The sequence below is a fragment of the Rhinoderma darwinii genome, chromosome 6 (assembly GCF_050947455.1).
Source record: "Rhinoderma darwinii isolate aRhiDar2 chromosome 6, aRhiDar2.hap1, whole genome shotgun sequence".
NCBI lineage: Eukaryota > Metazoa > Chordata > Amphibia > Anura > Rhinodermatidae > Rhinoderma > Rhinoderma darwinii.
The window spans coordinates 49,027,105-49,046,291 of record NC_134692.1 but is presented as its reverse complement, the minus strand read 5'-3'; the positions used below and the strand labels follow the sequence as shown (position 1 = coordinate 49,046,291).

The 19,187-nt window shown below is 41.8% G+C and overlaps 1 protein-coding gene across 24 annotated transcripts in view; it reads left to right on the top strand.

Moving 5' to 3' along the window:
• UNC80 (unc-80 subunit of NALCN channel complex) overlaps positions 1 to 19,187 on the top strand; it is a 186,052-nt gene that overhangs the window by 102,571 nt on the left and 64,294 nt on the right. For 21 of the 24 annotated variants that reach the window (XM_075829678.1, XM_075829670.1, XM_075829675.1 and 18 more), the window contains 14 exons: positions 1,629 to 1,832; positions 2,658 to 2,749; positions 3,129 to 3,329; positions 4,026 to 4,133; positions 9,788 to 9,926; positions 10,129 to 10,310; positions 10,402 to 10,533; positions 11,009 to 11,195; positions 12,435 to 12,566; positions 12,638 to 12,781; positions 13,374 to 13,474; positions 13,569 to 13,655; positions 13,764 to 13,947; positions 14,045 to 14,139. In XM_075829678.1, the coding sequence (XP_075685793.1) occupies positions 1,629 to 1,832; positions 2,658 to 2,749; positions 3,129 to 3,329; positions 4,026 to 4,133; positions 9,788 to 9,926; positions 10,129 to 10,310; positions 10,402 to 10,533; positions 11,009 to 11,195; positions 12,435 to 12,566; positions 12,638 to 12,781; positions 13,374 to 13,474; positions 13,569 to 13,655; positions 13,764 to 13,947; positions 14,045 to 14,139 (1,988 nt within the window). The remainder of the gene's footprint in view (positions 1 to 1,628; positions 1,833 to 2,657; positions 2,750 to 3,128; positions 3,330 to 4,025; positions 4,134 to 9,787; positions 9,927 to 10,128; positions 10,311 to 10,401; positions 10,534 to 11,008; positions 11,196 to 12,434; positions 12,567 to 12,637; positions 12,782 to 13,373; positions 13,475 to 13,568; positions 13,656 to 13,763; positions 13,948 to 14,044; positions 14,140 to 19,187) is intronic. The other 3 variants (XM_075829659.1, XM_075829662.1, XM_075829680.1) reach the window with 3 other exon arrangements.

Here is a 19,187-nt window from a genome sequence, read left to right as displayed (position 1 = left end):
ATCTGAACAGAATTAAACTGCCCTGTGAAAAATTTGTTTGTAGACACCTGAGAACCTAAGCTGAACTCCTGCCCCTTACACAGCCTCATCGTTAAAGAGGCTCTATCACCACATTATAAGTGCACTAACTCCTACATAATCTGATCGGCGCTGTAATGTAGATAACAGCAGTGGTTTTTATTTTGAAAAACGATAATTTTTGAGCAAGTTATGAGCAATTTTAGATTTATGCTAATTAGTTTCTTAATAGACAACTGGGCGTGTTTTTACTTTTTACAAACTGGGCGTTGTGAAGAGAAGTGTATAACGCTGACCAATCAGTGACCAATCAGCGTCCTGCACTTCTCATTGTTCCAGCCCAGCTTCTTTCACTGCACAATCACACTGTAACAATGGGCTGGAACAATGAGAAGTGTAGGACACTGATTGGTCACTGATTGGTCAGCGTCATACACTCCTCTGTACAACCCCCAGTTGGCAAAAAGTAAAAACACGCCCACTTGTCTATTAAGAAACTAATTAGCATAAATCTAAAATTGCTCATAACTTGCTCAAAAATGATCGTTTTTCAAAATAAAAACCACTCTTGTTATCTACATTACAGCGCCGATCAGATTATGTAGGAGAGAGGTCACTTATAATCTGGTGACAGAGCCTCTTTAAGTGAAACAAAGTATATTTCATTATAGAATTGGCAATAGAAGCATTTATAAATAGATTAACACTATGCAGACCAGTGGGACAACATATGCAGTAGAGCATCATACATTTTTATTGGATCCTTGGTACTTATTACAGATCTTACATCCTAACAGATCTTGACAGATTCCACTGACTTGAAATATGTCTGTCATATTTCCTTTTTTTTTACCATGAGTGAACAAAGCCTAGCAATATTTTTTTTTATTAAACCTGTTATATGGGTTTCCAGGGAATGCATAATTTTACTCCTAATAAGCTCCCTGTTCACATACTAATTATTAAAGGGAGTCTGTCAGATGCTTTATGACTACTATGCTAATACCAGCGCTGGGTTGGGGACTTAAACACATGTGCAAACACACTGTACTTGTTTGGCTGCAGATAGACTTAGAAATGCACAGAAAAAAGAGCTCTGATTCCATATGCAAATGAGCTTGAAAGCACCCTGAGGACTCAGCACCGCCCTCAGGGCACTTTGAAGCTCATTTGCATACACAATCAAAGTTCTTTTTCTCTGCACTGCTAAGTATCTCTGTGGCCACAAAGTTATGTCGGCTCATGTGTTTAAATCCCCTAAGCAGCGCTGGTACTAGCACAGTAGTCATAAAGCATCTGACAGACTCCCTTTAGTTGTTACTCTTCCACTCAAGATGTCAGCTATACCAATGCTTAGTGTCTCAATACTATATACCTCATTTTGGTACACGTCTATGCCTTGAAGTCTGTTTGATTTTTTTATCTTCTGAAGACATTGTGGTTATTACTTTGCGCAACTTTCTTTGCTCCATGCAATACATTTTTTCCTAATATCTGAGTGAAAAGAGATTAGATTATAGATGTGTGCAAGAAATACAAAAAATCTAAAAAGATGTATAAAAACAATCATAGAAGAGGGAAAAAAATCCTCTTGTGTTCTTTCAATACAGTTCCCAGCAGGAAGATCAGGATAGGAGGCTCCCGCCTGCTCCAGATTAAAGGAACCCGCAGTTTCCGGGTGAAGAAAGGGGGCTCCCTGTCCAGCATTCGCCGGGCCGGCAGCCTAAAGAGCACCAAACTAACACGACAGGACTCAGGGTCCGAGAATGAGGACATCCAGCTGTCACAGAGCAGGGACACTGTTACTGACATAGGTAAATCAGAGAAGAAAATTTAAGGGGAGGCACAAAAATACATCTTCTAATATCCTTTTAAAGAAAAAGCAAGTTTCAGTACCCATCCTCACTGACTGGGGATTAGATATCTTTGAGAGGCAACACATTTAAGATAAGCTTTAAATTAATATTTCCCTTTCTGTAATAAATAAAGAATTATACAATAGACCTAATATACAGTCTATCATTTTCAGTTGTTAGCATCACTCTTAAATATCCATATTGAAGGCATATGTAATGAGTGGTAGTCAAACTGGATAACAACAGATGTATATTTTTTTTCTGTAAAAAATATATTGCTATTAGGATTTTTATATAAATCCATATAGCACCCTCATAACCAGCACAAATAAATGGAGACAGCTTTCTACAACAAAATCATACAGTCATATATATATATATATATATAAACATGTGTACAATATCACAAGATTATCTCCTACCTCTGGAGATTTTTTTATAATAAGTATTAATATTATTATTACAATGATAGTACATAGAAAAAAATTTCAGCATAGATTATTGCAGATCAATTGTATGGTTTGCAGCATCTCTGAGATGCACGGAATTCGTTCTCCATTTTTGTCCCATCCCCTTGAATAAAGGGGACATGTGCCAATAGATGTGCTTGTCTTTGCCACCCCAGCCAATGATCAGAGGGGGTGGGAGTTGGGTCGATGTGCTGTGTCGCTCTGTCGTGAAATCATCAGTGCATGGCTGGGACTTTAGGTAAAAATGTAAGATTTGTGAAATGTTTTGGTTGTGTAATGGCTTATGGCTTATTTAATGTTTGTTTTTGAGAAGAAGGGAGCCCTTGGAGCACTAGTGAGCCCAGTATTGAGCCTGATGGAAGCAACACGGAAGAAAGCTACCACCGTAATATGTCTTGGTTGCATGTAAGTAGTCTGTAACATGTATTGGTGAGGTTTGGAAAAAGTCTACATTAGGTATGTGTAAGTGTAATAAAAAAAAATACCTTGCAGGAATTCTCAGGTTTCCTAATTCTTTGTAGGTCCCAGCACCTCAACTGTCCTTTATATGATGCTTAGCAAAAATCCAAAACTGAGCTTTTTTCCCCACAAAAAGGAATGTTTCTGACCCTACGTAGTCGCATGTCATCCTCTGGGACTCATAGTAGCTACTATTTCAGCTCTTGGTAAAGTTACAATCATGAATATAGGATCAGATATAGGTGAAATTGTGCAAACAGATGAACTGATATAGGAACATGCAGAAAAAATTTGTATTAACTTACATATTATTTAATACTTTTAGGTTATGATCTTGCTATGCAACCAACAAAGCTTCATTTGTACCCATGTGGATTACTGCCACCCACACTGCTATCTACACCACAGCCGTTCATGTTCTCGATTGGTAAGAGCCATTAAATTGCTTTATGGAGACACCGTGGATTCACTCAAGGAGGACAACCTGGGTATTGGTTCCGGACTCAGAGGCAAAAAAGTGAAAGAGGTTTGTTTATTCCATCAAAGCTTTATTAAAGTGTAAACGCAGAATGTACATTATTTGGTTTTAAATATTAATTCATGTGTCAAGAATAAATATATCATATAAAGTGTGGTTAAATATTTGCAGAATCTTTTTTCAAGTTTTTCATATTTTAAGACCTGCCGAGGTGTAGTTTGAAATCTTGGGCCAAGAAAAATTGTCATGTAGGCCTATTATCCAACAGGTGTCAGCTTTGCTTTACCAAGTATTTAATTACACCACACAATATAGAATGTATATACAATATAATGGAATGTGCAATAATAATATTAATATGTCATGGAGCCCCCATATCCCCTGACTATAGTGCTATTGTTCTCCTATGTTACATCAGGGCCGATAGGACCACTGGTGTAGGGATCAGTTGAAACTGCTACCCCTGCAAAACCAATAGCTACGTTACGGCTGACTGATGAAATCTATGATTGAAAATTTCATTGTAAACAGTCGTTTTCAATAGAAACTGAGTTTAAATATAACTGAGTCTTTTTGAAATGGAGAATCATACAGCTGCAAGCTGTGAAAGCTGCAAGATCCCTGATTTGCAGTCAAAGACGATTATCTTTAATTTTTAGCATGAGACTTAGTATTTAAATACAAACAAAGTTGCAGGAATCTCCTTATAATGTTATCGTTGAATATTGTGCTTTGTTCACATAGTGCTCTGATAAATCCTGCCTTCGAACACCATCTCTAAAGAAGAGGGTCACAGAAGCAAACTTGGAGGGGAAGAAGGACAGTGGGATGCTGAAGTATATAAGGCACCAGGTACATTATACTTTTCTATACTTTTGTATACCATGTAGTTGTTAGTAATAACGTGTGTCAAAATCTATTACATGTAAAAACCTTAAACCCTCCAATGCTGCGAACCAGAGGCCATCTTCTACTACATGTTGTAATAGCAGAAGTGCTGCTGGCACTCACTCTACATCTGCAGAATAGAAGGTGACTACGGTGATCTGCACAAGACCTCAAATCAATCATGGTCTCAGTAAAAAACGCTAATGGTCTTTCACAATAGTAAACTCTAGTTTTAGCAGAGCTTCCCTGTCCAGGAGGATGGTCATGAAATACAAAAAATTTCCGCTAAGAGGAAGATACTTTGCTCTACTACCAAAAATGTAGGGGCAGCAGAGTAGTTGTCAATTCCATTCCTGCACAACACTGAGACTTGAATTCTTACCCTTTCAAAGTGATCTATCTATCTATCTATCTATCTATCTATCTATCTGTCTGTCTGTCTGTCTGTCCATCCATCTATCTCATATCTGTCTGTCTGTCCGTCCATCTATCTATCTATCTACCTATCCATCCATCTATCTGTCTGTCTATCAAACACAAGGACATAAGTCCATTTTGGTTTCATCTGGAAAACAAAGAACTAGGTGGATAGTATGGATATCACAGGGCCCTAAGGCCAAACAGATAATTGCATCACAGTAGAAAGAAAATGGAAAAAAGAAGAGGGGGACAAAAGGATAGTGAAGACAAAAAAAAACCCACTCAGTATAAGAAAATTAAACAGACTGCAGGATGTCTTCAAATAAAAAAAAGAAGCAATACTTACCTGTTTAATCGCCTCTGCTCCAGCTCTGATGCTCCTGTGGTTCCCGCCGGTTTTCGTTTATTTTCCTGTATTATTGACGTACCGTACATCCACGTGAACGCTGCAGCCAATCACTGGCCACAGCAGTGATGCTGGCATGTACGGCACATATCCGGCAGCCTATTTCTTAAAGTCTTGGACCACTCCTTTAAAGGGAACCTTTCACCTGCCCAAACATGTGCAGCTGAGTGCAGCATGTAATAGGCAGGGCTTCACAAACCTTGTCTCACTTTAAAACATTTTCCTATCCTCCTCCGTTATTTAGATATCGGTGCCATTATATTTGGCACCCGATATGTAAATAACCCCCTGAACTGTCAATGGGGCATATCTTTATTTCTAAATGGCATGGGGGCGTGTTACTTATCACTCTGACACTGTCAAATCAGCTACGGACTGTGTGAGAGCAGATTGTGCACGCCCGTTCACGTGCACATCTCCGATGTCGCCGCTCCCGACGATACTCCCGCATATACTCCCACTCCCGACGATACTCCCGCAGTATTGTCGTTCTGCAGAGAGCGTACGCGTTGCAGCTTGCGGAAAAAGAAAGGGACACCTCTTTCTTTGAGTGGTTTCTGCCTCTGACGTCCAAATGAAATTAATGGGAGGCATTAAAAAGTTGCATTAGATTTAACTGATTAAAAAAACGTGGGCAAAATATGGCACAAAATAGGCGAAAAAATAATTAAAAAATCGCTGGCATCTCAAAATCTGCCTCACAAATTCTGAAGGAATTTTGTGGTCGATTTTTTTTCTGCCTGACAAAAAACACAGTGTGTACCCCTAAGAGGGTAAAGAGTGGTTTCAATTAATTATTATCCAGGATGTGGGCATAGTAAAGGACAATGTAGCAAACGTTCTCAAAATTTTTGATGGGACGTACCCAGAAGGCTCATCCTGCCTCTATCCTTATGTCTTGGGAGAACATCCCTGCTGCTTAGCTTCCGGGACCTCTGCGGTGGCCATTGTCTTTATTTTACAGTATACAATAACTTTCTAGAAATATATTTGCTTCCTACTTGGAGGCACCAGTTTAAAAGGGGTCCTTTCCATTTTTAACATGACAGTACCCCCTTGCCCAAAGTGAGATCTATTAAAAAATGATATGCTCAATTTTGTGTACAAGAACTTGCTGCACAGAGCATGGACCTTATCTTTGTATGATTTGGAATAGTCATTGCAAATAAGGCCTTTTGTATAACATAAGTGACTGACTTCACTAAGTCTCTTGTGGCTGATTGGATGACGATCTCAGCAGTCATGATCTAAAATCTAATGGGAAGCCGTTACAGTAAAGTGGAGGCTATTTTAGCTGCAAAGGAAGGACCTGTACGGTTTATATTGGTTGAAGATGATCAGTCAGGGAAGAGCAACCACTCTATTAACGCCTACTTCCAATGCTAGTCCAGAGATATATAATCTCGGAAATTACGAGGAGATGGCCACCTTTCCAATGTTTTGTGAGGTTGGTCTTTGGCATGCCAGCTGCAGGTCTACTCTTAGAGCGCAGACTTCCATATAGAGAAAAGTTTTCTCTCCTGTGAAATATCTTCCTTAACCCCTTCCTGCACTGCCTTGTAATAATACATTCCCACGAGCTGTCGTACTATTACGGTGCAGTGATGGTGCGGCACAGCCGACATCCTGCTTTAATGGTCAGGATCAAAAAGCAATCGATGCACCAAAAGAGTTTGACACAAGGAGGGGGCTCCCTCTGTCAGCCCATCACTAATAAGAGGAAATGGACCCCATTCAAAGCCAAAGTCACTATGATGTGCTTGGTGCAGGTCCTCACAGGGGTTCTGGCCAACTGACCCTGATACAATACCACCAAGCAAACAAAAATAGACAGCACTAAGGTCTTGATGCAAAGAAACCTAGCTATCTGGTCGTGCCATGTTTCGGCTCAGCAGCCTTTCTTAATAAGGCTTTAATAAGCCTTCTGAGCAGAAATGTTGCACAACGGGAATGAATCCACTAGGTTTTTGAATCAAGACATGAGTGATGGCTATTTTTATTTGCTCCATTCACAGGGTGCTGATGGGTCACTATGACAACCTGGAAAACCTAACAAAGGTCCCCAGGTCTGCCATTGGGCCATCAAATTTGACCTTTATAACTAAAATACTAATTATTCAGTAAAAATATGAAACGTAAAAAATGTAACAAAAAAATTGCACAGAAGGCACCTATGCATATTTTTTTATGCACAGACACAATATGCTGTCATGCAGCAGTATGTCAGTATATTGTAAATAAAAGAATAAACAAAAAAGTCCCCATATGGGACAAAAAAATTGAAAAATAATAAAAAAGTTTTGTATAAATAAATAAAAAAGACAAAGACACACAAAATAATTTTTTTCTAAATGAAATATATATTATTCAATAAAATACATATGACATAAAAAAAATATGGAGGAATTGCCTTTTTTTGCTTGTAGCCCCCAAAGATAATTAATAAAAATTAAACACTAATGCATACAATACATTTTACAAAATGGTAAAAATAGAAAGTATAACATGTCCCACAAAGAACAAGGCCTCATTTAGCAGCATTGATGCAAAAATAAAAAAGGTTGTACGATACAGAATACTGAGATGAAAAAATGAAAAATGTGCCTAGACCTTGAGCCCACAATTGGCGTATTCCTTAATTGGCTAAAACTTTCCCGTAAATGTTTGGAGGTATAGGTTAATCTGAGTTTGGCCTCAGGCACACGACCGTAATTATTATCCGCAATTACAGATCCGTAATTGCGGATAAAAATACTGATCCATTTATTTCTATGGGCCACGGACACCTTCCCGTATATTTATGGGTAAGTGTCTGGGCCGTAGACTAGGTTTCTATACTTTTTAATGTGAGCAGGGCCCGCAAATGACAGGTGATGCGTGACAATGGCAGGTGACAGTCGATGGCCCGTCTGTGCCGCAATCACAGACCATACAAACGGCTACGGCCATGTGCAGGGGGCCTCTCTCACTACATAGACAGAGAGTCAGCAACAGTCACACACTGGGGAGAAAGCAGTGACAGGATTTACCTCTTCAGATTACCCAGCTTCACAGTTACATAGTTATATAGTTCTCAGCTCAGGAGCAGGAAGTCTCACAGAGCTGTCAAACTGTGAGATGTGGACTGCTCACTGCTGCCTGTGGAGAGCAGCTGAGGTCATCTCAGGTATTTGAAAGGGTCAAATTAGAGATGAAATTTCCTAATTATATACAGTACTGTGCAAATGTTTAGGGCAGTTGTGGAAAAATGCTGCAGAGTAAGAATGTTTTCAAAAATAGAAGTGTTAATATTTTTTTAATCAATTAACAAAATACAAAGTAAATGAACAGAAGAGAAATCTAAATCAAATAAATATTTGGTGTGACCACGCTTTGCCTTCAATACAGCATCAATTCTTCTAGGTACACTTGCACACAGTTTTTGAAGCAACTCGGCAGGGAGGTTGTTCCAAACATCTTGGAGAACTAACCACAGAAATCTGTGCATGTAGGTTTCCTCAAATCCTTCTGTCTCTACAAGTAATCCCAGACAGACACAAAGATGTTGAGATCAGGGCTCTGTGGGGGCCATATCATCACTTGCTGGGCTGCTTGTTCTTCTTTATGCTGAAGATAGTTCTTAATGACATTGCCTGTATGTTTTGGGTCGTTGTCCTGAAGTCTCCCTGATGGTATTGCATGATGGATACGTATCTGCTTGTATTTCTTAGTATCGAGGACACCATTAATCCTGACGAAATCCCCAAATCCATTTGCTGAAATGCAGCCCCAAACTTGCAAGGAACCCACACCATGCTTCACTGTAGTCTGCAGACACACATTATTAAAGACCACTTCTGGCCAGAAACTTCTCTGAACAGTAGATGGGTATTCCTGTGCCCCACTGGTTTCTGCCGGTTCTGATCTAATGGCACTGCTGGACAGCTTCCAATTTTGAAGGGAAGAAAGAATGATGTGTCTTTGATCTGCTGCACTAAGTTTCCTTGGCCGACCACTGCATCTACGGTCCTCAATGTTGCCCATTTATTTGTGCTTCTTCAAAAGAGCTTGAACAGCACATCTTGAAACCCCAGTCTGTTTCCACAACCTCACCTTTGTAGCAGAGTTTGGCTGTTCCTAACCCAGTTTTAAGCCTCCTACACAGCTGTTTCTGTTACAGTTATTGACTGTGTTTAAACCTACATATGAAAATGCTGATCATTATCACTTGTTTGGTATAATTGGTTAATCATACACCTGACTATAATCCTACAAAAGTCATGACTTTGTGCAAGTGTACCTAGAAGAATTGATGCTGCTTTTTAGGCAAAGGGTGGTCACACCAAATATTGATTTGATTTAAATTTCTCTTCTGTCCATTCACTTTGTATTTTGTTAATTGATAAAACAAAAACATTAACACTTCTATTTTTAAAAGCATTCTTACTTTGCAGCATTTTTCCAAAACTGCATAAGACTTTTGCACAGTACTGTATATTTGAAAAATGTATTTTTATAATCTTTTTTTACTTCATGAGGTTTCCCAAGAAGTATTAGCTAGTTTTAAAGTTTTTTTTTAGCCTACCACACCTATTAATTGTATATCAATTTCATATGTCATAAATGTGTGATCATTTGAAACTCTGGGACCCTTATCAATCCTGTAGATAGAAATTCCGGTTCCTGAGAGGTAGCTGTACATACCCAGTTAATTTTAATATGGGAAAACCCCTTTAACTTTGGATATCCATTAAATATTGCTTCTTGTGTCGGGTTCTTTTGTATATTCATGTGAACTTTTTGTGCGTTTTAGGTTATGAGCTTGTCTCCTGCTCCTCTGTCTTTGTTGATCAAAGCAGCTCCCATCTTAACAGAGGAAATGTATGGGGACATACAGCCAGCTGCTTGGGAGCTCCTGTTGAGTGTGGATGAGCATATGGCAGGAGCTGCAGGTGAGAGATTTTCTGTGAGAGGAAAAATATACATTATATTAAATGTGTTATCCTTCAATATGTCTTACTTATTACCATTACACATATTATGCATATTGTACATCAAGGTTAGATACACTGTAATGTGCAACTACTGTAGATAAAGAAATGCAAAACTCTGGCACAGGTTATACATGATGTATATCAACAAATACTCTTGCAGCTGCCATGTTCCTGCTTTGTGCTGTGAAGGTACCAGATGCAGTCTCTGAGATGCTAACGTCTGAGTTCCAGCATCCAGAGACAGGACAGAGATTGAATGCTATTCTGAAATTCCACACACTCTGGAGGTTCAGATATCAGGTGTGGCCAAGAATGGAGGAAGGAGCGCAACAAATTTATAAGGTTTGAAATCTCTATTGTCTGAATGTTGTGTAGCAAATTTTGGGAACTCTCAACTTTACCAACCCTGAAAGTGCTCATTCTCATTTTACAGATTCCTCCTCCCAGCATTAACTTTACATTACCCTCTCCGATCTTGGGTATGCCGTCTGTTCCAATGTTTGATCCACCTTGGGTTCCCCAGAGCAGTGGAAGCGTTCAAGACCCAATTAGTGAGGACCAATCTGTAAGTGGCTAAATTTCATAGTACATAACCTGTATTATACACTGTCTGTACTAAATGGAGAAAGTCTTCATATGCTGTAACCAAAAGCAAATTACGGGTACTGCTGTGTGCGGAGAGTGTTTGTAAAGCATCTTTCCCACAAAAGACCTCCTGGCTTCTATAGAGGTGAGATATGTCAACTGACTGCAATGTATGTTTCATATCCTTACAGAATAGCTGTGTGGGGATAGATTGTAGGAAGCCTATGTAAAGAAACAACACTCTCTGCACATCATGGTCCCAGGGACCTATTCTTAGGGACCATGTTTAAATGCTTGGTCTATTACAGAATGGAAGTTTTATCTGCTCTGTAATTTAGGCATAATTTACTAAGACCAGAGAACTCTTCATGCTATTACCTTATATATGATTAGTTTTGCCTTATAAGATGAGAAAACTTTTTATTGTGCTTACTCTTTTCAATAAAAAACTACAGAAATCTTTCTCTGCTCGTGCTGTGTCACGATCCCACCAGCGGGCTGAGCATATTCTCAAGAATCTCCAACAAGAAGAAGAGAAGAAGCGTCTAGGCAGAGAGGCCAGTCTTATCACAGCCATACCAGTGACACAAGAGGCATGCTATGAGCCAACCTGCTCCCCTAACTCTGAGCAGGAGGAAGAAGGTGTGCTATGGCTTCAAAAGTCTTAATTTTTTTCAGATTTATTTTTAGGTCATGTATGCACTCAATAAAAAATAAATGATAGATATTGTCAGCTACTTAAAGGGGTTTTCCGGCCAAGGAATTTCTTTTAGTTTACCTTACATGCATTTCTTACATCTAATGTAATCCTGCTCTCTTGGTTGTGGAATAATTTATCATTTTGTTTACTTTCCACCCGTTAACGGAGTGCAAGGCATGTAAATATCCGGTATATGGGTGGTCTTACTAATGAGCACGCGCCAGTGATAAAAATATCCTCAGTGCCAGAGCACTGCCCGCCCCGATGGTATATACATTGATGATGGGGATTAGATTATCTAGCTGAGGTGCGGTCACCTGGTTCTGTGACCGCACGCAGAGAAAGCAGGTGCGCGGGATAAGAAAATCAAGGGGAAGGGAGAACTAGTAGGGAGGGCGAATAGACAGATAGAGGGGGCGGAATAATTACTAGAGAACATCACACTAGCGTGACGTAAGTAAGTAAGTGAGGTATCGACACAGGACTGTGTGTGTACTATTGCTCGTGCACGAGCCTGTGTAAGAAGTAAAAAGAAATTCAGGAAAAGCAGAATTTCCAGCGAGGCAGAGGTAGTGTCAATAGCGTCCCGATTTAATACAGACTGTAAATTAGGAAGATTATTACGCCCAAAATTTTCTGTCCCTGGAAAATACCCTTGGTTCAAGATGAACTAACAAAGTATATGGCTGTCCTGTTGTAGTGTTGTAGGCCGTAAAAATTTGTGGCCCTTACCATCTTTTAGAATTTCCATAACTTCCACTGTATACATAATTCTAGCACGCATCAATACATCGTTTTTTCCCATATAAGCTAGCTAAAATATAATTGCATTTTTTTTTTTTAGCCTTCCCTCATTTAGTTAAGTTTGTTTCTTTTTATGTTAAAACATATAGTACATGGATCTTCTCAGTAGATGAATATTTTTTGATATTTAGCTGTGTCCCAGTGATATACATGGAGCCTTTTATTTGAGCACTCAATCGCATTGTTAAAACTTAGATTAAAACAAGTAATACAGCGATCTCTGGTATGATTTTTTTGGTGAATTTTACAATTATGACAGGGTTATGTTCTTGATGTTTTATTGTAATTACTTACTGGCTACTATGTGGGGATCCAAACTGGACAAACATGATTTTCAGTAGTAGAGCAGGTTTCACCTCTTTATTCTTGATTGCCAGTAGAAGAAGCCACCAATCTGAATTCCCGTCGTCTGTCAGTGAGTCCATCTTGCACTTCAAGTACCTCTCACCGCAATTATTCATTCCGCCGTGGTTCTGTGTGGTCCATTCGCTCTGCTGTGAGTGCTGAAGGTGAGTCCTTGCCAAAAAAGCTCAGATGCTATATCTTTCTGGTCATATACTGGTACATTTATTTATTTCAGATGAGGAACATGCAACAGAACATAATGCAAATCATCATGTGTCTCAACCGCCCCAACCTGTTTTCCCAGCATGCATTTGTGCTGCTGTGCTGCCCATTGTTCATCTGATGGAGGATGGAGAAGTTCGTGAAGATGGAGTGGCAGGTCAGCTCTTAAAAATAATACACTCAGGCAGTCAAAGCTCTTAAATCCTCAAAACAAAATGAAACAAGTGTGTTTAGAAACCTTAAGAGGTAGTAAAATTTTTCTTCAACAATTGTATTAAAGAAAAATGTAAGTAACCTGTTCATATGGAGTCCCCTGCCCTAATTCACAGCTCACACTATTTACTTTATGAATTAACCATCTGTATGAATGAATGAGAGAATCGGAGAGGAGCTCCCATGAAACACAATAGAAAAAAATCTGTCTTTAGTAAGCTCCACCTAGTGGTGACTGTAGGCGACCAGTATTTTATCCTTTACCTTTATGGCTGTGTGAAGGAAAGCCGGGAATTTATAAGATAAAGAAAGAGCACTGACCCAAAAGAGATATATTATGAAATTAAACAGCACAGAATTGGACCAATTTATATATTTTTTAAATGGATAGGTACACTTTAAATGTGAACTTTTTGATTGTTCTCTTATTATTTTGACCTTAATCACTTATTGTGCTGCAAGTACAATGTTAGATAATATAAAAATTGCCAAGAGAATACATCCCATAATAGCACAGACTTGTATTGTTCCCACAGTGAGTGCTGTAGCTCAACAAGTGCTTTGGAATTGTTTAATTGAAGATCCGTCCACTGTCCTGAGACATTTCCTGGAAAAGTTAACTATTAGTAATCGACAGGTAACATTTTCTCTATGCTTCCTGTGTAATATCTATAAAACATTATACTATTATAATGCAAGTGACCAGCAATATGTCCTGATAATTGTTTCAGGATGAACTAATCTATATGTTGAGAAAGCTGCTTTTGAACATCGGAGATTTCCCTGCTCAAACGTCACACATTCTGTTTAACTACTTGGTGAGATTTCATGGATCGCATTGTTGTGGTTGTATCTTGGTTTAAAAAATATTTGACTTATGGGCTCTATTCACTAATTTGTGGTGTTTTGTGTTAATTTTACATTAGGTCGGCCTAATCATGTATTTTGTACGTACGCCATGTGAATGGGGAATGGATGCCATTTCCGCAACCTTGACCTTCTTGTGGGAAGTGGTTGGGTATGTGGAAGGTTTATTTTTTAAAGATCTGAAGCAAACAATGAAAAAAGAGCAATGTGAGGTTAAACTACTGGTGACGGCATCTATGCCAGGTAAGTTGTGCTCAAAGATCATTGATGTCAAGTGCTCCTATTTATAGTATTAATAGATATTACAGTTATACTAAAAGTTTTAGTTTAATTACTATAGGTACAAAAACCCTAGTGGTTCATGGGCAGAATGAATGTGACATCCCTACCCAACTCCCAGTACATGAAGACACTCAGTTTGAAGCACTCCTAAAGGTGAGCAGACATGAACATCAATTCTTCTAAAGAGAAAGTCTCACTACAATTTGATATGCTAAGTCTATTGGCATATCAAGCACATTACAGATGCAGCGGAGATGCTAAAATTTTGGGGCCTTCTGCTGCATATGGGGCTAGTAAAGGAGCCGCAGATCAGGCAATACTGGAGTATAGATAATTTGTACAACACCCCAATTTACCGCATGGCAATGTCCTGAAAACGCTCTGAAGCTATTCTTAAATTTTTGCATTATAATGATAATGCACAGTGCCCGCCCCGTGATGACCCCACATATGATCACCTATTCAAAATCAGGCCAGTCATTAATCATTTCTGCACCAAATTTCAAGAAGCGTATACCCCCCAAAAGAACATTGTAATAGACGAGTCCCTTGTACATTTTAAGGGTAGGCTAAAATTCTGCCAATACCTGCCCAGTAAGAGGGCAAGGTATGGGATAAAAATGTACAAACTGTGCAAGAGTAGCTCAGGATACAGCTACAGGTTTCGGCTTTATAAAGGGAATGACTCCAGGATTGAACCTTCAGAATGCCCCCCCCCCCCCCCCCATCCTTGGAGTTAGTGGGAAAACAGTGTGGGATTTGGTGCACCCACTGCTGGATCAGGTTTATCAACATTACGTGGATAACTTCTACACCAGCATCCCACTATTTAAATGCCTCTCCCCCAGAAAAACTGCCCCATGTAGCACGGTGTGCAAAAACCAGAGAGGCCTCCCTAAAACACTGCTTGGCCAATGTGTCAGAAGGGGTGAGAGCAGGGCATTATGCAGCGAGAACGTATTGTTTGTCAAAGATAAGGGATGTCCTTCTCTTGACCACAATGCATGGGAATGGCAGCACCCCTGTTCCTGTACGAGGTACCACTACAGTGACCCGTAAGCCAGATTGCATCGTGGGCGATAACAAGTACAGGGGAGAGGTTGATCTCTCAGATCAAGTGCTGAAGCCCCATAGTGCCATGAGAAAAACAAGGGTGTGGTACAAAAAAGTGGCCGTGCACATGGTACAGATGGCATTGTATAACGCTTACGTGCTATCCAAATGTGCATGCCGGACAGGGTCATTCCTTAATTTTCAAGAGAATATTATCAAGGTGCTTGTGTTTGAAAATCAGGCAGTGGAGGGCCCAAGCACATCTGCTGAAGGCTAGGGAGCCCGTATTGTTCCAGGGCAACACTTTGCCGGCATCGTTCCCCAAACTGCAAAGAAGGGAAGATCCCAAAAAAGGTGCAGATTGTGTAGCAAAAGGAACATAAGAAGGGACACCACTTATCAGTGCGACACCTGCCCCGAAAAACTTGGCCTGTGCATAAAGGATTGCTTCAAGGCTTACCACACATCCATGAATTATAAATTTTATTATTTATGTACCCTTTTATTATACCCTGATTTTCTTTTCACAACTTACACATGCACCCACATTATAAATTAAAATACCAGTAAATATGGCCTAATTCAAATAAATTCAGACAAAAAACCTGTGGAGTCAAAATGCTAATTATAGCCTTAGATAAGTTGCCTGAGGGGGTGTAGTTTTCTAAATGGGGTCACTTTTGGGGTGTTTCCAATGTTTTGGTCACTCAGGGGCATTGCAAATGTGACATTGTGCCGCAAATCAATCCAGCAAAATCTGAATGCCAAATAGCAGTTTTTTCCTTCTAAGCCCGGCCGTGTGTCCAAATAGCAATTTATAACCACACATGTGGTATTGCTGTGCTCAGGAGAATTTTCTTTAATAATGTTGGGGTGCCTTTTCTTCTTTAGTCCTTGTGGAAATGACAAAAATGGAGGTCTAGCTAAATTTTATTGGAAAAAAATGTAGATTTTAATTTCCACGGGCCTACTTCCAATAATTTCTGCAAAAAACCTGTGGGGTAAAAATGCGCCACTATACCATTAGATAAGTTCCTTGAGGGGTGTGGTTTCCTAAATGGGATCACTTTTGAGGTGTTCCCACTGTTTTGGTCCTTCAGGGGCTTTGCAAATGCGACATGGCCTCCACAAACCAATCCAGCAAAATCTGAATGCCAAATAGCCGTTTATGACCACATATGGGTTATTGTTTTACTCAGGAGAAACTGCTCTACAGTTGTTGAGGTGCTTTTTCTCCTATAGTTCTTGAGGAAATGCAAAAGAATTAGCTAAACCTACATTTTATTGAAAAACATTTAGATTTTCATTTTCACGGGCTGCTTCCAATAATTTCTGCAAAACACATGTGGGATCAAAATGGCCACTATACCCCTAAATAAATTTCCTGAGGGGTGTAGTTTCCAAAATGGGGTCACTTTTTGGGGGTTTCCACTGTTTTGGCACCACAAGACCCAGGGGCGTAACTAGGAAAGACTGGGCCCCATAGCAAACTTTTGACTGGGGCCCCCCCTCCCCCGGGTGTCACACAACCCCCCCCCCTTGTAGATAGTGCCTTTTTTACAAACCCCCCCTTTTGATAACGCCATACAGCCCCCCTGTAGATAACGCCATACAGCCCCCTTTGTAGATATCTACAGAGGGGGCTGTATGGCGCTATCTACAGAGGGGGCTGTATGGCCTTATCTACAGGGGGGGCTGTATGGCGTTATCTACTGGGGGACTGTATGGCGTTCCCTACAGGGGGGACTGTATGGCGTTCCCTACAGGGGGGGGTGTACGGCGTTCCCTACAGGGGGGACTGTATGGCGTTCCCTACAGGGGGGGACTGTATGGCGTTCCCTACAGGGGGGGACTGTATGGCGTTCCATACAGGGGGGGACTGTATGGCGTTCCCTACAGGGGGGGACTGTATGGCGTTCCCTACAGGGGGGGGCTGTATGGCGCTATCTACAGGGGGGGCTGTATGGCGCTATCTACAGGGGGGCTGTATGGCGCTATCTACAGGGGGGCTGTATGGCGCTATCTACAGTGGGGCTGTATGGCGTTATCTACAGGGGGACTGTATGGCGCTATCTACAGGGGGGCTATATGGCGCTATCTACAGAGGGGGCTGTATGGCGTTATCTACAGAGGGGGCTGTATGGCGTACCCTACAGAGGGGGCTGTCTGGCGTTATCTACAGGGGGGACTGTATGGCGTTACCTACAGGGAGTCTGTATGGCGTTCCCTACAGGAGGGAACACCATACAGCCCCCCCTGTAGGGAACGCCATACAGCCCCCCCCTGTAGGGAATGCCATACAGGCCCCCCCTGTAGGGAACGCCATACAGCCCCCCCTGTAGGGAACGCCATACAGCCCCCCCCTGCAGATACATTTAAATTTAGAAAAATTCTAATTTTTACAAATTTTCTCAAAATTTTGGTGTTTTTCACAAATAAACACTGAATGTATTAACCAAATTTTACCAACTTAAAGTCCAATGTGTCACAAGAAAACAGTCTCAGAATCGCTTGGATAGGTGAAAGCATTCCAAAGTTATTATCAGTAGGAGGGCAAGGTATGGGATAAAAATGTACAAACTGTGCAAGAGTAGCTCAGGGTACACCTACAGGTTTCGGGTTTATGAACGGAAGGACTCCAGGATTCCATCTCTGGGAAAGCCCCTGACATCACTGTCCATATATGGACAGTGATGTCAGAGGGAGAGAAGGAGTCCCATGCAGATCGCTAGAGGCTCTGCTCCGGGACTCCGTCTCTGGGAAAGCCCCTGACATCACTGTCCATATATGGAAAGTGAGATCAGGAGGAGAGAAGAAGTCCCAGGAAGTGCACTAGCGGCTCTGCGCCTGGACTCCATCTCTAGGGAAGCCCCTGACATCAATGTCCATATGTGGAAAGTGATGTCAGAGGGAGAAAAGGAGTCCCAGGCAGAGTGCTACAAGCGGCTCTGCTCCAGGACTCCGTGTCTGGGGAAGCTCCTGACATCATTGTCTACATATGGACAGTGTTGTCAGGAGCAGAGCAGTGTCCCAGGCAGAGTGCTAGTAGCACTCTGCCCGAGACTTTGGCTCTGTTGTTGCCCCTGACGTCACTAGCCGTATATGGACAGTGATGTCAGGTGCTTCCCCAGAGCTGGAGTACTGGAGCAGAGCCTGTACTAGCGCTCTGCCCGGGACTTCAGCTATGCTCCGGACGTCACTATCCATATATATGGACAGTGATGTCAGGAGCAGAGCAGGGGTCCCAGGCAGAGTGCTAGTAGTGCGCTGCCCAGGACTATGGCTTTGGAGTTGCCCCTGACAACACTGTCCATATATGGACAGTGACGTCAGGGGTTACCCCTGAAGCGGAATCCCCAGCCAGAGCATCGGCAATGCTGTGGCTGGGGATTCCACTCCTATAGGGAACCCCACATCACTACCTACATGGGGAGGGTGTGTGGTACTACCAGGGAAGGGGGCTGTGTGGTATTACCAGGGACGGGGGCTGTGTGGTACTACCAGGGAGGGGGGCTGTGTGGCACTATCAAGGAGGGGGGCTGTGTGGCACTATCAGGGAAGGGGGCTGTGTGGCACTATCAGAGAAGGGGGCTGTGTGGCACTACCAGGGAGGGGGCTGTGTGGCACTACCTCGGAGGAGGGGGCTGTGTGGTACTACCTGGGATGGGGAGCTATGTGGCACTACCTGGGTGTGGGGGCTGTGTGGCACTTCCTGGGAGATGTGGGCTGTATGGCACTACATTGGAGGTGGGGGGCTGTGTGTCACTACCTGGGAGGTGGGGACTGTGTGGCACTACCTGAGAGGTGGGGGCTGTGTGGCACTACCTAGGAGGTGGGGGCTGTGTGGCACTACCTGGGAGGGGGGCTGTGTGGCACTACCTGGGAGGACTGTGTGGCACTACCAGGGAGTGGGGCTGTGTGGCTCTCCCTGGGAGGGGGTTGTGTGGCACTATCTACAAAGGGCACTAAATTTATGGGGGTACAAACTGGGGCCTAACTTCTATATGTGGCCATAAACAGGGCCTAACGTCTATATGGGGGCACAAAGTGACGTTTTCTGCCATTTTACTGCCGCCGTGAGTTTCCCTGCAAATGGGCCTACTAAGTCTGTGTCGCCCAGGGGCCCACATAAACCTGGAGCCGGCCCT